This window comes from Leptidea sinapis, chromosome 13, assembly GCF_905404315.1.
Source record: "Leptidea sinapis chromosome 13, ilLepSina1.1, whole genome shotgun sequence".
Lineage (NCBI taxonomy): Eukaryota > Metazoa > Arthropoda > Insecta > Lepidoptera > Pieridae > Leptidea > Leptidea sinapis.
The window spans coordinates 2,395,157-2,414,239 of NC_066277.1; the positions used below are offsets into that span (position 1 = coordinate 2,395,157).

The window sequence follows — 19,083 nt, forward strand, 5'->3', positions numbered from 1 at the left end:
ACCAACTGGCTGAAAACTGCCATCAAGTTTTTTTACGACAATAAGATACGAGACGAGCAGAACGTTCAGCTGATGGTAGTTTATACGCCTTGCGCAGTGCCAGGACTCTTAAAAACCCTAAAATGTTGAGTGGCAATACGCTCGACACTTTGAGAATAAGATGTTAAGTCTTCTTTTGCCCAGTAATTTCACTAGCTACGGCGCTATTCAGACCGACACACAATAATGTTTACATATCATTACTTCACGGCAGAAAATGGCGCCATTGTGGTACCCATAATCTAGCCGGCCTCCTGTGCAAAGGAGCCTCCCACTGGTAGTTGCAAAATCCAGCCTACTTCATCTTTCCATCTTCTTCAGGTTTCTGTAGTAAGTAAGGTTGTTAATAGAGTTTGTTTGTTTTCAGAGAAGGGCAAGGCGGGTGCTGAGGATGACGAGGAGACAGACTCCAGCGGCTCGGTGTCGGACTCGGCCGCGAACGACTCGCAAGATGGCCGCCCCTATGCGTGCGATGTTTGTGACGTCAGGTAATCTATCCACCAGTGTAGTAGAGATCAAAGTACTGCAATAACTCTCAATTTACAAGAAAGAAAAGCATTATATAGATATAATTTAAGTCTATTTTTTAAAGTTTGTGGCTTCATCTACAGGATCTACTTTACAGTTGATAACCTGCTCAACCCCAATATTTGCATATTAGGAAATTGACTTGAGATGTGGCTCTTGTAAAGCTAAACAATTTATTATGTTTTTAAAGTGATAATCCTCGCTTCTAGGATTAATACACAAATAAATTTCGAGGTAGGTTCGAGTCCCGCATCGTTCATAAAATTATGTTTTTCAAATTTTATTTGTGTATCAATCCTAGATCACTTCTAGGATTAATACACTTCATAGAGTGTAACCCTCACGGGTTATAACTTTAGAAACATGACAAACGGTTTTTTAAATTATGGATTTAAAATTGTGGCTGAGGATCTATAGAGCATATTTAGAAATTGCTCAGACTTTACTTACGTAAAACTAAACTGAGTGTGAGCTTAGCATAATCTTTGATTTCATTTTTGTAGTCATTTGACAGCTGAAATTATGCTGAGCTTAAGCTAAGACAGCCCAATACAAAAGTCGAGTTCGCCTTTTATCACACTCAGTATGTTTTACGTAAGTAAAGTCTGAGCAGAGTCTAAGTACGCTCTAAAGAACTCCTGAGAGACTAATGACTAATGGTACGTTACGATCACTTATCACTCGTGATCTAAGGTAATATTTCTGTATTTCATAAAAGCTATTTTGTCGTAATAAAAAAATTTGACTTTTGATTATTTTTTTTGCATCACTTTAGATATTATATATTGTAAATGAAATGATTTGTAAATCGATGTAATTGTAAATCTTGATAAAAAAGAGTGGCAATGAGTTTCTTGCGACTTCTTCTCATTACCTCAACCCTTTACGAAGTAGCGGTAGATTCAATAAGAAAAAATATTTGTTTGACATTAATTAGTGTCATTTCCGTGACCTACATGAATGAAGTGATTATGATTTGATTTGAAACATGATGGTTGTAATGTCGGCGTGCTGCAGGTTCGCTCGGTCGTCGCACCTGAGCCGTCACCGACTGACCCACACGGGCGAGCGACCTTTCACGTGCGGGGGCTGCGGCCGATCATTCGCGCGCTCCGATAAGCTGCGCGTGCACACCAAGATCTGCGAGCGGGTCAGTCATTTCAGATTTCTTTGCTGTTATCAGAGCTCGTATATCTTCCTTCTGGGAAAGATTGCGTAGCTCTGGTAACAGCATCCTCCAGGTGGTGGGCCAGGACCTGCGTAGTCCAATAATAATAGATAGCTCTTTGATAACACATCGGGAAGCAAATACACAATAGCTTTGCAGATAAAGATTTTAGCTTTTATCTGATTGAATTTAATATTTGTAAAAAATTGTATTGTATACTATTTTATTTATTTGTATTATTAAATATTGTGATTTTAGGCCTGCAATAAAGATTTATTATTAATAATAATTTGCTTTTGTAGCGCAGTACAGCTACCTAAAATCTAACATGAATTACCACACTTATTCGCACGATTATTCCCGCAAATCGAAAGGCCCAACGACGATTGATTTTTTTATTTATTTCTTAACACACTCACTCCACATCACTTACTCCAGCTAATATGCCACAACATATTTGTTTTACGCCTATACGTGCTAATAAATACAAAAGATTTAGTCTTAACGAACACCTATAGCGTGATTGAAGTTGACCAGATGCATTATGACTTTTGGGCCTGAGATTAACGCCCTCCATATAGAGCTTATATGCCACAAGGACTGGTATAACCGATGACCTAATGGACAGTACCATGTTGGGTCCTCACGGACACAACTGAATTGGGCCGGCACGCCCGGTGAAATACCACTCCCCCACTCGAAACCGGCGTGAAATAACGGCTATGCCGCTGTATTTCGTCCGATGAGTGGAGGCCTACACCCCCTCTCCCAAATACAAATGGCAGCACGGACTAGCAATAGACTACTCCAGGACGGTACCAGGCTATGCAGCCCTGGAGAATCGGTCCCTGGGCGTCCACAATTAGGGCCTGTACCTAATAGTGGTTTCCTAGGCTGCCCCGCGTATTCTGTAGGGGGCAAATCTGCGCTGACTCGGGGCAAACAGAGCAGGAGGCTCAAACCACCCTCCTCCACACTCGCTGTGTACTATTGCAACATCAGGGGTCTTCGCTCAAATATAAATTCGCGAAGAAGCTGTGTGACGCGATGACCATCCGCGAATCTACGCATGCCTGTATAGGTCCCATAGCGGAAACGAAGAGACTGACCGGCTCCTCGAACACATCCAAATGGCTACAGATTCCGTGTTGGAGCAGATCCCTACTGCAGAGATCGTGTTTCCTGGCGATTTTAACGCCCACCACGCCAGGCTCACCTACCACCGATCAAGCAGGGAGATCTGTTCACGACTTCGCCTTAGAATATGGTATGACGCAACTGGTTATTGCGCCAACGCGAATCCCAGATGTGCAAGATCATACTCCTTCACTGTTGGACCTTCTGTTGACCTCACATCCGGATGGCTACTAGTTTCCGTTGACCCTCCTCTGGGATCGTCGGACCACTGCCTGATCCGGAGCACCGTGCCGATCACGCGCCTAACACGGCCCCGCATCTTAGGCGGTCGCCGCGTGTGGCACTATAGGTCAGCAGAGTGGGACGAGATGCGGTGCTTTTTTGCATCCTACCCTTGGAGGCAGATCTGTTTTTCGCTGGGAGATCCAGATGCCGCTGCTGACGCTGTTGCTGATGTGGTACTGCAAGGTATGGAACACTCCATTCCATCCTCCTCTGTTCCTATCGGTGGCAGGTACCAACCATGGTTTGACCGCTCCTGCAATATGGCCTCTCGCCGAAAGCAGGATTGCTATCAGGCTTGGGTCAATGCGGTGGTATCTAAGGATGTGAATTCCAGCGAACTTAAAAAACACTTCTATCATGCCTCCAGGTCCTTCAAAAGAGTTATTGCTGACGCGAAGTCGAAGCACATTGGCAGAATTGGCGAGAGACTTGCACGCCTTCCCTCAGGAACTCGTGCGTTCTGGTCGCTCGCCACGTAAACTTCCAAGGAAACTTCTGCCAGCCAGCCATTCCGCCACTGCACAAAGCGAAACTGCCATCCTATGGGCTTCCTATGGGTTACTAGCTTTTTGGCTGATCGGAGCATCAAGGTTATCAACGGTGCATTCTCCGACCTAAAACCCATAAACGCTGGTGTCCCGCAAGGCTGCGTGCTATCCCCTACGCTGTTTCTTCTGCATATCAATGATATGCTGCAAATCAGCAATATTCATTGCTATGCAGACGACAGCACAGGGTATGCTTTCTATACCGGCCGTGCCAATATGTCCCGGGATAGCGTCGACGAGAACCGGAACAAAATTGTGTCTGAAATCGAGACTATGCTTTGCAAAAATCTCGGTATGGGGCCGACAAAATTTAGTCCAATTCAACCCCAAGAAGACACAAGTTTGTGCGCTCACCACTAAAAAGTCTCCCTTTGTCGTATTCCCTCGATTCGAGATCACTCCTCTAACTGCCACAGCCCGTATTGGCATACTGGCGTCGATATATCGAGCGACGTTCAGTTGCGTGGTCACTTAGAAGAGAAGGCGAAACTGGCCTCAAAAAGCTTGGTGTACTCAGTAAGGCGAGACAGTACTTCACTAAAAGCCACCGCTTGCAACTTTATAAGGCGCAAATTCGGCCTCACATGGAGTACTGTTCTCATCTCTGGGCGGGTGCTCCACAGTACCAGCTTCTTCCAGTTGACTGTATACAACGAAGAGCGACTCGAATCATCGACGATCAAGTCATCTCCGATCGGCTTGATTCTCTAGCATTGTATAGAGGTGTGGGTTGTCTCTGCATCTTCTACCGCATTTATTACGGGGAGTGCTCAGAGGAGCTGTTCGGGTTGATTCCAGCGGCCGAATTCCACCACCGGACATTACGTGCAAAGTACCATCCGCATCACGTAGACGTCTGGCATTCCACAACCGCGCGTTTTTTTCGAAATGTCTTGCCTCGCACAGCCACTTTGTGGAATCAACTACTGGCAGCGATCTTTCCGAACAGATACGACTTAGGGACCTTCAAGAAAAAGCATACTCCCACCTTAAAGGCCGGCAACGCATTTCTTGACACACCTGTTGTTGCGGATGTCCATGGGCGGTCGCCTCACCTCTCTCCATCCCGTGAGCCTCTTGCCCGTTTGCAGGGGACATATAAAAAAAATAGTCCTGACATGCTTCCCTGGCATTATATGTATCAATCCCTACTTATTGACCTTATTTTTTTTATATTCTCTATTATATTTACTATATTTGCACACCCTCTCCACTTAATATTAACAGTTAATCTACTTTTATCACTGCCTTTAACGTTTTCGCCTCAAAAATGTCAGCACCTCTATACAATTTTTCCTATATTAATGGTATCATACCGGCCGTCATTCGAGTAAGCCATCATCTGACGGAAAGTTACATCATCCTCCTTCCGAACATCCGCGGTTTCAGAGGTCAAAAAAAGCGCCGAAGGTTCCTCAGTGGGATCGCTGTTAAGTTTTCGCGATGCAATGTTCCAGGAGGACCCGACGGTGGACATGACCGGCGAGCAGCAGCCGGCCGTGAAGCGCGAGAGCAACTCGGAGGTGATGTCGGGGATGGTGCGCACCACGCACCGCGAGAGCGGCCACCTCGTGTTCACGGCCAGCGGCGACGTCATGCTGCCGCCGCGGCCCGCGCCCGCGCCGCTGCTGCTCAACGCCACGCTGGAGCCCGTGCGGCACGAGCTGCAGCCCGGCGAGCTGCTGGAGCCGCCGCGCCGGGGCCGCGGCCGCCCGCGCAAGACGCCGCTGCCGCTCACGCCCAAGGTCAAGAAGAGGAGGGGGCGCCCGCCCAAGACCTCGCTAGGTGACTGGTGGTTACTGATACTCCTTGAGACGGGATGTACTCTCATATCGTATAGACTCATTTGCTCAGTAATTTCACTAGCTCCGGCACCCTTCAGGCAGAAACACAGTAAAATTTACACATTACTGCTTCAAGGCAAATTAGGCGCTGTTGTGGTATCTCTAATCTAGCCGGCATCCTGTGCAAATTAGCCTCCCACTGGTTTTGGGACACGGATGGACATCTAATCTAACGCTTATCTTTAATCTACGACTTCTGACTTCAGACCGAAATGATAAAAGACAAGTTTAAAAGTATCACATCTGAAAGAATGCTTTATCATATGTGATCTACAAATACTACTATCATGGTGCTACTACAACACATTCAGTCTTGGCCTGGCCAACGAATGGTTAAAAAAATATTTGATACGTTCAAAATATTTTTATAATTTAAGCTTGAATATTAAGCTTAATTTTTTTTTGCCACAGGGCAAAGTACAGACTTCCCCCGGGGCGTAAAAAGAATAGGGCAAAACCCAGGCCCATGGGTGTCGTAAGAGGCGACTAAGGGTTTTTTAGAAGTGGGAGAGTCACGCTGCCGTCTTATGACGTCAGCACAATCAGGCCAGACTCGTCCGGGTTATTTACTACTCTCGCACAGACTACCGGCGTGAAGTAGCCGCTATGCCCCTTGTGTTTCCTTACGGAGAGACAGATATCTCGACCTAGCGATACGTCATTTTTAACGTACCCCGGGTACAAAATTGAGCACAATTTTTTGCCTCATGCCTGGATATGTGTGTTCGTTAGGGAGGATATCTGCTGTCGCCGTCTCGGGAATTTTGAGGGTAGGGACCTATCTACTCTCTAGCTGCGCGTAGATTTAGAGGACCGCGTCCGCATCTACAGGTCCCATAGTGGTAACGCAGAAACCGATCATCTCATAGACTGCGTTCAAGCGGCAATTGACGACATGCTTGCACAGATCCCTTCCGCTGAAATCGTAGTCTTGGGTGATTTCAACGGGCACAATGCCGAATGGCTTGGATCACGTACCACAGACTACGCAGGGCGATCTGTGCATAATTTTGCATTGGCGTATGGTCTGTCCCAATTGGTTGAGTCGCCAACGCGGCTGCCTGCGCCATTGCAGTAGCCGATGTGATACTACAGGGCATGGATATTTTTATACCAATCTCTGTGGTACCGATCGGTGGCAGATCACAGCCCTGGTTCGATGCGTCAGTTAAAGCAGCATCTGACTGCAAAAAACAGGCATATCGAACTTGGTTTGCGGCGCTGGGCACAAAGGATTCGGACTGCAAAGTTCTTAAGAGGAAATATTACCGTGCCTCCAGATTTTTTAAGAGGCAAATCGCCCGTGCTAATTCGAAGCACGTCGTCAAAATCGGCGAACAGCTTTCCAGTTACCCGACCAGAACACGCAAGTTCTGGTCGTTGTCGAAAGCTGTTCTTGGTAACTTCAATCAGCCGTCCTTGCCGCCGTTGCACATGAAGAATGACACCCTGGACCATACGGCAAAAGAGAAAGCCGATCTCCTGTGCGCTCTTTTTGCCTCCAACTCGATTCTTGACGTCAACGGAAAACGGTCAGAGCTCCATGCGTGAAAGACAGTTCAGACAGAAAACTGTTAGGCGAGCTCTGTTTTCGTTGGACGTCCGGAAGTCGAGCGGGCCGGATGGCATTTCCCCAATCGTGCTTAGAACGTGTGCCCCTGAGTTGATACCGGCGCTAACGCGTTTATTCCGGCACTCTTATTCAAAAGACGTAATCCCTGACTCATGGAAGTGAGCCCTCGTCCATCCGATCCACAAAAACTATTATAACAAATATGTCACTTTCACGCAAAAACCTAATAGGTCCGGAAAGGGTCTGTTATTTTCTTGGCATGAAACTTAAATTGTATGGAGCTGACCAGACATGATTTAACTAAGCTATGGTACGACAAACCGTTTTTATCTAAACCGAAAAAACTCATTTTTTATGAAAATAAGGGACGAGACGAGCAGGACATTGAGTTGATGGTAATTGTCACGCCTTGCCCATTACAATGCAGTGCCGCTCAGGATTCTTGAAAAACCCCAAAAGTCACTTTTGTGTCTCATTTAGTAATCTCCCAGCTATTTCACTAGCTACGACGCTCTTTTGACCGAAACACAGTAATGTGTTAACATTACTGCTTCACGGCAGAAATAGGCGCCGTTGTGGTACCCAAACATCCTGTGCAAATGAGCCTTCCATTTGTAAATTGATACACTGGTTTTCATGCTAGTATCGTTTTCATCTGCTTCTGTAATGCGCCAAATTTGTTCCGGTGTTATAAATGTATTCTACTGTTCTATATCATAATATAAGTAATAAATAATTCAAATATAAATACACAATACATAAATACAGTGCTGTCAATCTCTGTTTATCTTTTTGACTGTTTGGATATTGATGATTAAGTGTCCACCAGATATGGAAGGCTGCGTGCTTACCGGCGGCACAGTGATGGGTCCAAGTCCGCAGCATATGTCACAACTGTCTCCGGCAGGTCAGCAGCTGCTTCTTAAGAGGAAGAGAGGACGCCCACCGAAGAACTACTTCGTGCCTGGTAGACCTGGTAAGAGAAGGCTGAGTTCACATTGATATAGTTAAGATTTCATATAAGTTTGTTCTGAAACTAGTGAGTTTGGATAAAAGACAAAAGGCTGAGATTTGAAAGTGGGCCAATGGAATGTCGCGATGTACCATTACAACCCGACGGTCACTTTACGACGTGACGGTTATCTTACTATCCTGTACTCTGCAAGATTACTCAAATCTTTCAAATTTCTTAAACACTCGGTTATTCAAATTTTTGATATGAAACGAATTTATCCTTCTGGTGTGGTGACCTTTGAATAGCTCCCGATGTTTGGGCCCTGTTATACTGCCATGATCGCAGATTGATTAACGAATGTGGGACAAGCTTTGTCTCACTTTTATAGTTTTTTGTTATGGTCACTATTGGTATGTAATTGAACTTTCATGTTAATGCCACACTCTTGATATCAATGAATCTGGTTTAATCTTGCGTTGAAATTCACTTATCACTCGGTTCCAAAGAGTGTACAATTAATGATCACTTGTAACGATCCATTTTTTCGCTAAGCCATTTCATACGCTTCTTTGACTGGTTTAATTTTGGTCCAACAATTTTTTTTAGCTTGATAGCTTGTTTTGTAATTTGAAGTTTCATCAAGTACATTGACAGTCGTATTTATCATAGATTTCGTGACACTCGGTACAGTCAATAAACACATAGTCTTGTTTTGAGATAAATTTTCTTAATTGAAAATAATAACACAAGAAGACCTAATTACCTATTGACCTCAAGAATTAATTTAAAGTCGGATGTATTAAATTTGTAATGAAAAACGACAAGAATATGTCAATGGCTTATATAATAGGTTGGGGAAATAGTTTCGCATTTCATATAAAAATTTAAGGATTTCTGTGGTAAAAATTTATTTACATTTAATTACGGTGTTTAATATGTGCCGTTTTGTTCGATGCCCTGATGCCATTTTGTTTTTCTCGTCAAATTTTCTGGAAATCTGAAGGTGCAAGATCAGATTTATATGGCCGATGCTAATAATAGGTACCTACTTTCCAACCAAATTATTAAATTTTGCTTAGTGGCTAAAGATGTGTGTGGTCTAGCGTTGATGAAATACCACACACTTTCGATTGATCATTTCCGGCAGCTGTCTCTAAACTTCTCGTTTTTTCAGTTTGTCTCTCATTTTATTTCTCATCCATTATTTTCAGTAGAGATCCGAATCGAAGGTTCTGGCCGGCGGTAAAAGTTTATACATACTAAATGCGAAAATACTTTTTCCCCACCTATATGATTAAAACAGTTAATAAATATGATTTGTAGACTGCTTAGACCATTTTTTCGATATAAATGAATTTGTTTGAGTGCGTGTGTGTTTTTGAGAGAATTATTTTTTATCACCATTGTATGCTTATTGTGTTCATGTTCCACCCTTATTTTTTGTAATTTCCAGTTTTGTTACTGAGATTTTAGAATCGATTTTATATTTTAATTTGTAGCTTGTTAGAGATTTAGTCATGATAGCTTTTTCATTTTGATTTCATTTATATTTTTCTATGTTTTATTGTAGTCCTATGGAGTAAGAATTCCGTCAATTTTGATGGAAGTAAGATCAAATAACTTCATAATTTACAAAACTCATTCTATGGTTAATGAGTGTAATGGTAGTTATTAATCATTTATATTGAGTAGCAATTTATGAAAGATTTGGGTGTAATACTGAAATAAGTGTATCCCTGAATTGCACTTTTTCAAAGTGAAGCTAATAAAATATTTTCCTAGGACTTGATGTGGCAATACCGATGCAGTATGGGCTAGCTGCCGAAATAAACAAACTTTGTTAGTATTGCCATTATATAAGCATGCGCTTTACTACCAGCTTTTTGATGGGTCGTGACTATGGAACGTTCTGAATATTAAGATAAGTTTAAGAGAAAACAACATATTAATGTTACATTTAATAGAAAGCTTAATTCATAAAAGTGAAATAGTAATTTTTTTTTCGCCTCGAAAGGAATTAAAAAGTATAAATGTAATAATTATATTTTTTCTAATAATAGAGATTTAATTTAAACTAGATTATTGCACCATTTTTTAAGAATAATTTATTATTTTATTGAAATATCTATGCATCATAAACAATAAATAATACTTTGTATAAATAATAATATATATTTATATGGTAGCATTTGTAAGATGAAGAACATAGTCACGATCCTCTAAATAATGGTTTTAACATAATATAGTATGTAGTAGTTGCATGTTGATTGATTTTACTATTAATTTTGCATGTTTTTAATCGAAACCGAAGAAATATATGTTCATAATTTAAATAGTATTAGACACATTGTTCACACAATAATGTTATATTTTAACTCGTAACAAACAAGCTTTAATGATAGAAATTGCTTACAATACTCTAAATTAATAAAATCTGTAAACCATGAAATAATGAACAATGCTTATTTTATAGTAATGATCACCTCAGGCCAATAAAATTTACGACAGATTTTGGATTAGATTATTTTATATCATTATACCTGGATGTTTCACAAACTAAAGCCAAAAAATACAACCAGATGTCAGTAGAAATGTAACCGGTGGTTTGTCGCTGTATCTGTTTAACACCAATCTGAATTTTAAAAGCCTCTATTCAACAAAATTACAATTCTACAATACTAAATCATATTTATTAGAGTTCAGATACCAGTTGATCATCCTCAACCCTAAACCTCTCCACTTCTTTCATTATTTGTTGTTCTGCCACAGTGATCATACTGTTTTACTTATTGATATACAATTGGAAATCAGTCAAATTATTGGTGTAATTATCTATCTTAAGGTGTATTATTTAATTAAATTTCCAAAAAAAATTCTTAATTGCAGTTAATATGGTTATTTATTTAAACTAATAATAATAATCGGTATATTCTGTTGTCCGAGTAGCTGATGATGTGATGTTTTCAGATGCCCGACCTAACGAGAACTACAACGCGACAAACTTACCCTTCGGAGACTTCTCATACCTAACCGAGATGATGTACAACCCGCTGGCCTACACGTATGGTATCGCGGACTCGGAGAGGGGTGCGGACGAGTCGCACGAGTCGCACGACCGCACCATCGACGTCTCCGACTCGTCGAGCGACGAAGACGAACAGAGGCTCGAGGCCGACGAGAATGTGCCCGCGGTCGCGTGCGAAACGCAGATAATGACCGTCGGAGACTGCCAGATTGTGAAACTACCCGCAAACGACGACAAGGACGATAAGATTGACCAGGTCACTTTTAATGCTCTAATAATAATAATAAATAACACATTTTCACACAAAATACCATTCTGCTGCCATTTTGACGCGCAAACAAATAATAATATTGACACACTATTACACAAATTATCTTGCCTCAGACTAAGCAGTAGCCCGTACTATGAGTGCAAGACATTGATATATTTAATACGATATATTTACTCAAACATACTTAAATACATATAAACATGCACGAATCGTACATGATATGTTAAAAAAAGTCTACCATCAGGATATGTTCCTTCACAGTGCGCTTTTTAAGGAGCTTTCTTCGACCTAGTACAACAAGCTGTGGAATAAGCTTCCCTTTTTGGTGTATTCGGGACGGTACGACATGGGTACCTTCAAAAAAAGCACGCACACCTTCCTTAAAGGTCGGCAACGCTCCTGTGATTCCTCTAGTGTTGCAAGAGAATGTGGCCGGCGGTGATCACTTAACACCAGGTGACCCGTACGCTCGTTTTTCCTCCTTTTTCCATAAAAAATAGACATTGGTATATTGCAGGTTGTGGAAGATTCTCCGCAGTTTATAGTTACGGTTTATTCCACGTCTGCCTTTCCGATTAACATTAAATCATATATTATTACTCGATGGTGGCACAATACAAATAATGGAACAGTAGCGTAACTCAGCTGTCTCCTTGAAATTTATACCTACCTATGTCTGGTCGGAGCGCTAGGAGCGCGCGTCCGTACAAAAAGATTGACTATTACCTACTTTAAACTCGGACAGCGACCAGGCTAGATTATGGGTACCACAACGGCGCCTATCTCTGCCGTGTAGCAGTAATGTGTAAACATTACTGTGTTTCGGTCTGAAGGGCGCCGTAGCTAGTGAATTTACTGGGCAAATGAGACTTAACATCTTATGTCTCAAGGTGACGAGTGCATTTGTAGTGCCACTCAGAATTTTTGGGTTCTTCAAGAATCCTGAGCGGCACTGCATTGTAATGGGTAGAGCGTATCAATTACTATCTGAGGTGAGCGTCCTGCTCGTCTCGTCTCTAATTTCATGAAAAAGAAAGTCTCAGCGGCGTATGGCTTGGGACTCAACAGTTTTGTCTCCCCAAGATTGCGTCGTTTCGGGCGCTCTAGTTGAAGTTAAAGTACTGTTACATTACTGTGTTGTGCTGGTGGTCTATAATTTAGGCGGCTATGATACTTCTACTACCTTATTTAGATTTCAATGTTTCAATCATACTATACACTGTTGCCTTAATTGTGTTTATACATTTTTGGTTCGACTATTGTCAACAAATTTTATAGTTATACCAACTTACCTGTGAAGTGGCAAAAATAGGAACTACGGTCGCCATGTTGAAACGTCATTCGACTGTCAGTGTCTACTGCTTTCGAGTGTTCCGTCTGTTTTGTTGCGATACTTCTGAATTTTATGCGGTAAATATGCCCCGATTTTTGTGCACATTGGAATTAAGTAGCAACACTGAAACACCGATCAGTTTACAAATAAGTTGGTGACTCTGAAATTGGCTGAGCTTATTGATGATATTTAAACTAAATAAAAATTGCAGGTACAGCCCGAGGCGATGGCCACTGTTTCGACGCCGAGTTCTGTGACGATAACTCCAATCAGTACGGTGGGCGACTGTACCATACGGCCGCTCGATACATAAACAAACCATTCACGACTTTATGTCTACCCCTCCACCTCCACTATGCGGTTGAACTTTGTTAATCTTTATATTAGCCCAGGTTCAAATGTATGATATCGTTATATCTTATATACTAGATGTATTATGATTCACCAATAAAATAAAATTATTATTTTTTATAGAAAATCGATTGATCATGTATGAATTTAAAATTATTGCCTTTCGTTAGTCTATTTAAATTGGCGTATATGAATTGATTAATTAAAGATTAACAAATTTGGATCTGGCACAACTATCCAGCTATTAATCATTAGGTTAGCCCTATGTTATGTCTTCCCACTTCTATATATTCCACGGGGTAGACTTATTATTGTGGTAGCATTGACAATCAGGAGACCCTCACGGGTTAGCCATGCTATGATGTCTTCCTATTGTATGTAAGTATGCCTGAGACTGTTCAGTCTAAAATAACCTTTATAAGTTTTTTGCTTTATTGTAAACTATAACTTTAATACAGACTTATATGGCCAACATTATACTAACTAGTATTTATTTGGCCAGGCCTTTCTCTATCATGTGATTCAGTTTATGTTAAATCCTATTTCGTATAGTATGAATAAAACTATAGTTAGTGTTGCACAAATAGTTTTATTCACGCTATGAAGCTTTATTATTAAACTATATCATATTCTAATTTAATTTGATAAGCTAAACCTTTATTGGGTTGATCAAGTTTTATGTTTTTATGTGAGTGTTCGTGCGCATGTTTAATGCGCGTTAAAGTAATTTCCAATTTCAAGTTGCCCTGTTGGGTGTCCAGATAGATATGAAAATGCTACTAATTTGGTAGAAATGGTGAATATCCTGATAAAGTGCTACTACAATGATAACTAGATATTAAGCGACTGTAGATGCATTTAATTGGAGTAATTTATTGGAAATTGAGATTGGATTGTAGTAAGCTTTACAGTAATTGTCGTTTGTTGGTATTTTACTGGATGGTTATAATAAACAAAATAAATTATCTGGAGTTGCTTGAATATGTTAGAAATTTCTAATTACAGTTAGATGTTAACGAAGAGCTATGTTGTTGTATTTACGTGCATGTCTCGACGATTTTTATAAATCGTTGTAGCCGATGAACCGGTCGTCTAGCCAGACGAGAGCGGGGAACCGGTGATTGGGTTCGAAGGACCATATGGTGGCGACGGAAAGAGTGAAAAAAAAAATGTCTCCAACATTTTGGTAACAGTTTGTCGTATGCGGGAATATTACAAATTGGTTGCTGTACAAGTTCGGGTGTCGCGGTTGATAGTATTGGTGTAATTGGAGCGACGATGGTTCCCCCGCGTCTGGCCAGACGACCGGTTCATCAACCGGAACGGGGCAGCCCCAAAATGAACGTAAGATATTTTTTGAAAATGGTTGAAATTAAATTTTGTGAAAATAAAACAATCTAGTACAATATTGACAAACAGATTATAAAACAGTGATACTCATTGAACACAACAGGTTCTGAACAAATACGTCACAAAGCGATGTTATATATAAAAACTACCATAGAGCTTGTACTTAACGGTTCAAATGTTGCCATACACTATTTTTTTATTTGAAAATAGAAAAATAGTTTTTATATAAAACATTGCTAGTAATATAAGGTGTGTAATGTGTATACAACAGTAATATTTTGCGATATTCTACATAGAGGTGTCATATTTACTGAGTATTGTGTATTTATAAGATAAGATTTCTTGGTTGCCTTCAATGTGGTTTTTAGTCTTCACTCCGGTGTACGACTCTGTTCGCAATGGCCTACGTATGCTTTATATTGTAACTCTTAAGGAATATTCAGTTAGTTTTGAACGGGGAATGTTTAGCTTTAAAAAAAATGTACTTCCCTTATATCGAGAACAAAGCCGTATGTGACGGAGTTAATGTGTTTGTAATGACAAGATGTATTTGATCTGATTTATTTTTAGCGAACCACACAGACTTATTATTATAAATTCTGTAGTATTTGAATAGCTCATTGGCTGTCTACATAAATATCTGCGATGGTAGAAATTGGTAGGATATTTGAGACTTTCTGTTCTCTATAATGTAATCGAGAATATTGGATGTGTGTAGTATCGCAGCTGTAACGTATAATGCCTTTACTCTTTGTGAATAGTAAGTAGCGAGTAGATTAGATTTAAAAGTTAAAATTCTAAATATAATACGGCAACACCATATGAATAAGTGATATACGTTCGCTAAGTATGTTTAGTCGAACCTAATTTAATGAAATATTTCTCTAATATTTTCGCCCATATTTAATGAAACTAATTAAGTACATAATTCGCAATATTATCCCAGCTCCGATCGACATTGTGAAACAGTCAAGATTGGAATATTATTATAATTTAAACGTTTACTTTCAGTTCCTCGTGTTCGCATTGAAGTATTAATTGTTTCATTATTCCTGTACAGTAGCATAGTTCCTAAACCCTATGTGTAATCGATACAAAATTATAATCTTTCAAATACTTATTTTAGCTCGTAAGTTCGAGAACAACTAGCGGTTCACTACTAGACACGTAATTTAATTTTATAAGTTCGCTTTTTACGTATTTAATCGAAGACTGCTCGCTTATTCGATTTTTCATAACCGATAAATCGTAAGCCGAAGAGGCATATAGCTCGAGTCTCATGGCAAGCTAAGGTCCGACTCGGACCTGACGGAGGTTCGGCAAATGAGGTAGTGGCATTCCCAGCTAGATGTGTGAATTACATACATACATACATTATTAATGTCTTACTTTGAAATTGAGGTTTATGGTTACAAATTTAATTTGTACGTTATTAATGCCCATCTTATTAATTAATTACGTTATAAATGTATGGGACGCAGAACTGACATGCAGCCATGAACTTTAAGCTCTATACTATATGGACTAAATTAAAACAATGATAAATTATCAATGTTGGATATTTTAATCTACCACCTAAAGATATTACCTCAGATATGAGAGGAACGGGTGCAACAAACCCAATGGGCTTCTTAAAGATAAAAAGCCATTTCAAAGTACTTGTTATGAATTATTTTAATGGTCCGCCTGGCGAACGCCCAATACCCAATGAATTATGATTACATTGAGGAATAATCCGACGCCCTCCGTCAGACCCGAGTCATACCCAATGATTAGAGTTTAATTTAATACAAATGAATCTGTATTTTTATATCTAAGAATAAGTTACAGGACAGTACTCGTGTATCCCGTGCGTAGTTGTTTAAGTTGACAGTCAGACAGACAGACAATTGTCTATTGGCAATATGGCCACCATGAGGTGTATATTCACAATTATTTAATATTCAATGTCATGAAATGGTTTACTGTAAGAAAAGAAACAAAACATTTAATTTAAAAAAAAAGCAGTCACAGACTAAAAATAATAAGGTGTTATTTACCTGATTCTATTTTCATTAATGTTATAATATGTACACCAAAATATTTAAATCGGAAGACTATGCATTTAATTGTGAGTATATGTCATATTGTTGGTAATAAATGCGATGTTACAAACGTGGGCGCCCGATTAATTGCATTTATGTTAAGTTTATATTTTATTTGAGACTACCCGCCACGAGATGTATCATGTACAAATCAAAGTAAATAATTATTTATGGCATAACAACCATTGTACGTTCTTATTGGTAGTTAGTGTGACGTATGATGTATCGATCTCTCTATTGGTGTGTCAATAGTCTCCGCCCCTTAGCCTTTTTCATAAACAGAATGTTAGCCGTTATTCTGTGAATTTTTTTCTCGGAGTCTGGTATTATTATTTTAAACAGTACAATGTATTGTCATTCTACAATTTTCATAATAATACATACGCATTTGTAAACGCGGTTCCGATTTAAAACTGTAAATTTTACTAGTAAAACCAGCGAATTGTTTTAATAAATCATCATTTGAGTGGTAAGCCCAAGCTTACCTTAAAAATGCATGTTATCAAGGCAAAGGCTATGTAATGGATATGTGAGTTATATTCTCATATCTTCAATTTAAGCCTTACCTACTTTAATCCTGACGACCATTCGTCATCAGGCATTTAACAGCCTACTTAGTGTAGTGCGAATGCGATTAGCATTCGCACTCCACATACGCAGTGCTGAACGGCCATAGTCCTTGGCCTGTTAACGGCTTACGCACTTCCGTTTTATAAGACTAAATACAGCTTGCTGTTATTTTTAAAAAACCCTCACCACTGCCTTGTTTCATACATCTCGTGGTGTCTTATTGCTTTTATTCTTTACTAATCACAGTATAAAATCTCTTATTACAGATTATTTTCTTTTTATGTACCTATACAACTGAATAAACCGTCTCGTAAAATTATATGACATGAAAATAACAACTTTTTTGTGTGGCAAAAATATTATATTCCAAATTTCGAAGAGACTATGTAGTTTACAGTCCACACAAAAAATATGGCGGAAGATTTCCACCTACTACAATTATTGCCAGTAAACTTTAAATTTATTAAACAACTAACAAAAATACAAATTGAGAATCTGATTCGATATGTCAAGTAATTTTATGAGACATTTGTTTTTTGAGACAAAATTTGTATCTTTTATATTATATATTATTTGAATGGAATCAATTACTTATATACCGATGTTTAGTTTAAGTTTTGTTGTGAAATGGCAATCATTTTACGTTGTGATCATGTGAGTGCAAAATTATGTTTTGTGTCGTTACTGAGTCAAATTCATTGGCATGAGGTGATTTGAACTTCATATCCAGGCTATAAAACCTTATAATCTATATAGAGTTTTCCATTTTATATCGTGTTCTTTTATATAAATCAAATTCTCACACATGTTGTGTTTAAGAATTAAATGTGCACCGAAGTTAAAATATACTAGCAAACCATCAATGATTAATCCGAAGTAATGTTAAAACAATGGAAATAACCAAAAATAAATTAGAATTAACAGCCTCTTATATACTTACATCGCTCCAGATACTATTATAATAAAAAGGTTTTATTTTAACTCCCGCGCGTTGGAAAAGGGACGGATGCTTGTCACATTAATGTGTGCGTGACGTGTTTGAGGGGCAGGCCAGGAGATGACGTCACTAAGGCGGCCCCAGTCCTTATCTCAGCACGTGGGTGTTAGATGACGTCACTAAGATGGCGGCACGTACTCATGTTATCGCGCGGGGGTCATACAGCCTGAGCCAATGTAAGTTGAGTCAGTCGACGCAAGGGCAGCAGACGGTGATTTATTTCTGCATAGTCCGAGAGCAGTATTGTTTAGCTGTAGTGTTTATATAAACTTTTTTTAATTTTAACATTTATGAAGTTCGATCGTTAGTTTATTTCTAACAATGAAATATTTAATAAAGAAATCACAAAATTATTGTTCTTTTAATTTGCTTAACCCGTGAAGCTAGTTCCGCTACCCGAAAGAACTGCAGAGGCCTAAGTGTAACCAAGTGAGAGTTTTAAAATCCTTTTTTAATTTGAGGATGTTTACGAGGATAACCGACCAAGTTGAATTTTTGGACTATTCTCATTAGCTAGATACTCTTGATCCTTTTCAAAGGATACTTGACGATCCTAAATTGTATGCCTAGGTCGACCATTCCCAACACATATGCGATACGCTCGTACCACATATCGATACATAATGTTACGCTCGTGGCGTCATTCATAAAAATGTTCGCCTGCGGCTCACAGCGCAACCCACTTCCGCCACTCGTGACTTTTAAGCCTCTTTATACAACTGTTGCATAAAATACTATAAAAATTCTTACACCAATGGAATGTTAAACATATAATGAGAAACATGTCTTATATATTATAATTTACAATAATTAAAAAAAATTGTCGATATAGCTTTAATATAGTTAGCTGATAATAAGAGAAGTGTAAAATTTTCATTCAGCGAGCGAGTAGCGAATATTTTTTATGGAAAAGGAAGACAAACGAGCGTAGATACGGGTTACCTGGTGTTAAGTGATCACTGCCGCTCACATTCTCGTACAACTCCGAGGAATCACAGGAACGTTGCCGGCCGGGTTAAGGAAGG

At 39.5% G+C, this 19,083-nt stretch overlaps 1 protein-coding gene across 2 annotated transcripts in view; it reads left to right on the forward strand.

Annotated features, from left to right (window-relative positions):
- LOC126967695 (zinc finger and BTB domain-containing protein 44-like) overlaps positions 1-16,780 on the forward strand; it is a 57,059-nt gene extending 40,279 nt beyond the window's left edge. The window contains exons 7-13 of one of the 2 annotated variants that reach the window (XM_050812283.1): positions 407-527; positions 1,585-1,717; positions 5,163-5,490; positions 7,952-8,098; positions 9,860-9,916; positions 11,045-11,358; positions 12,918-16,780. In XM_050812283.1, the coding sequence (XP_050668240.1) occupies positions 407-527; positions 1,585-1,717; positions 5,163-5,490; positions 7,952-8,098; positions 9,860-9,916; positions 11,045-11,358; positions 12,918-13,019 (1,202 nt within the window). In that variant the 3' untranslated portion in view covers positions 13,020-16,780. The remainder of the gene's footprint in view (positions 1-406; positions 528-1,584; positions 1,718-5,162; positions 5,491-7,951; positions 8,099-9,859; positions 9,917-11,044; positions 11,359-12,917) is intronic. The other variant, XM_050812285.1, reaches the window with a different exon arrangement.
- The last annotated feature ends 2,303 nt before the right edge of the window (positions 16,781-19,083 follow it).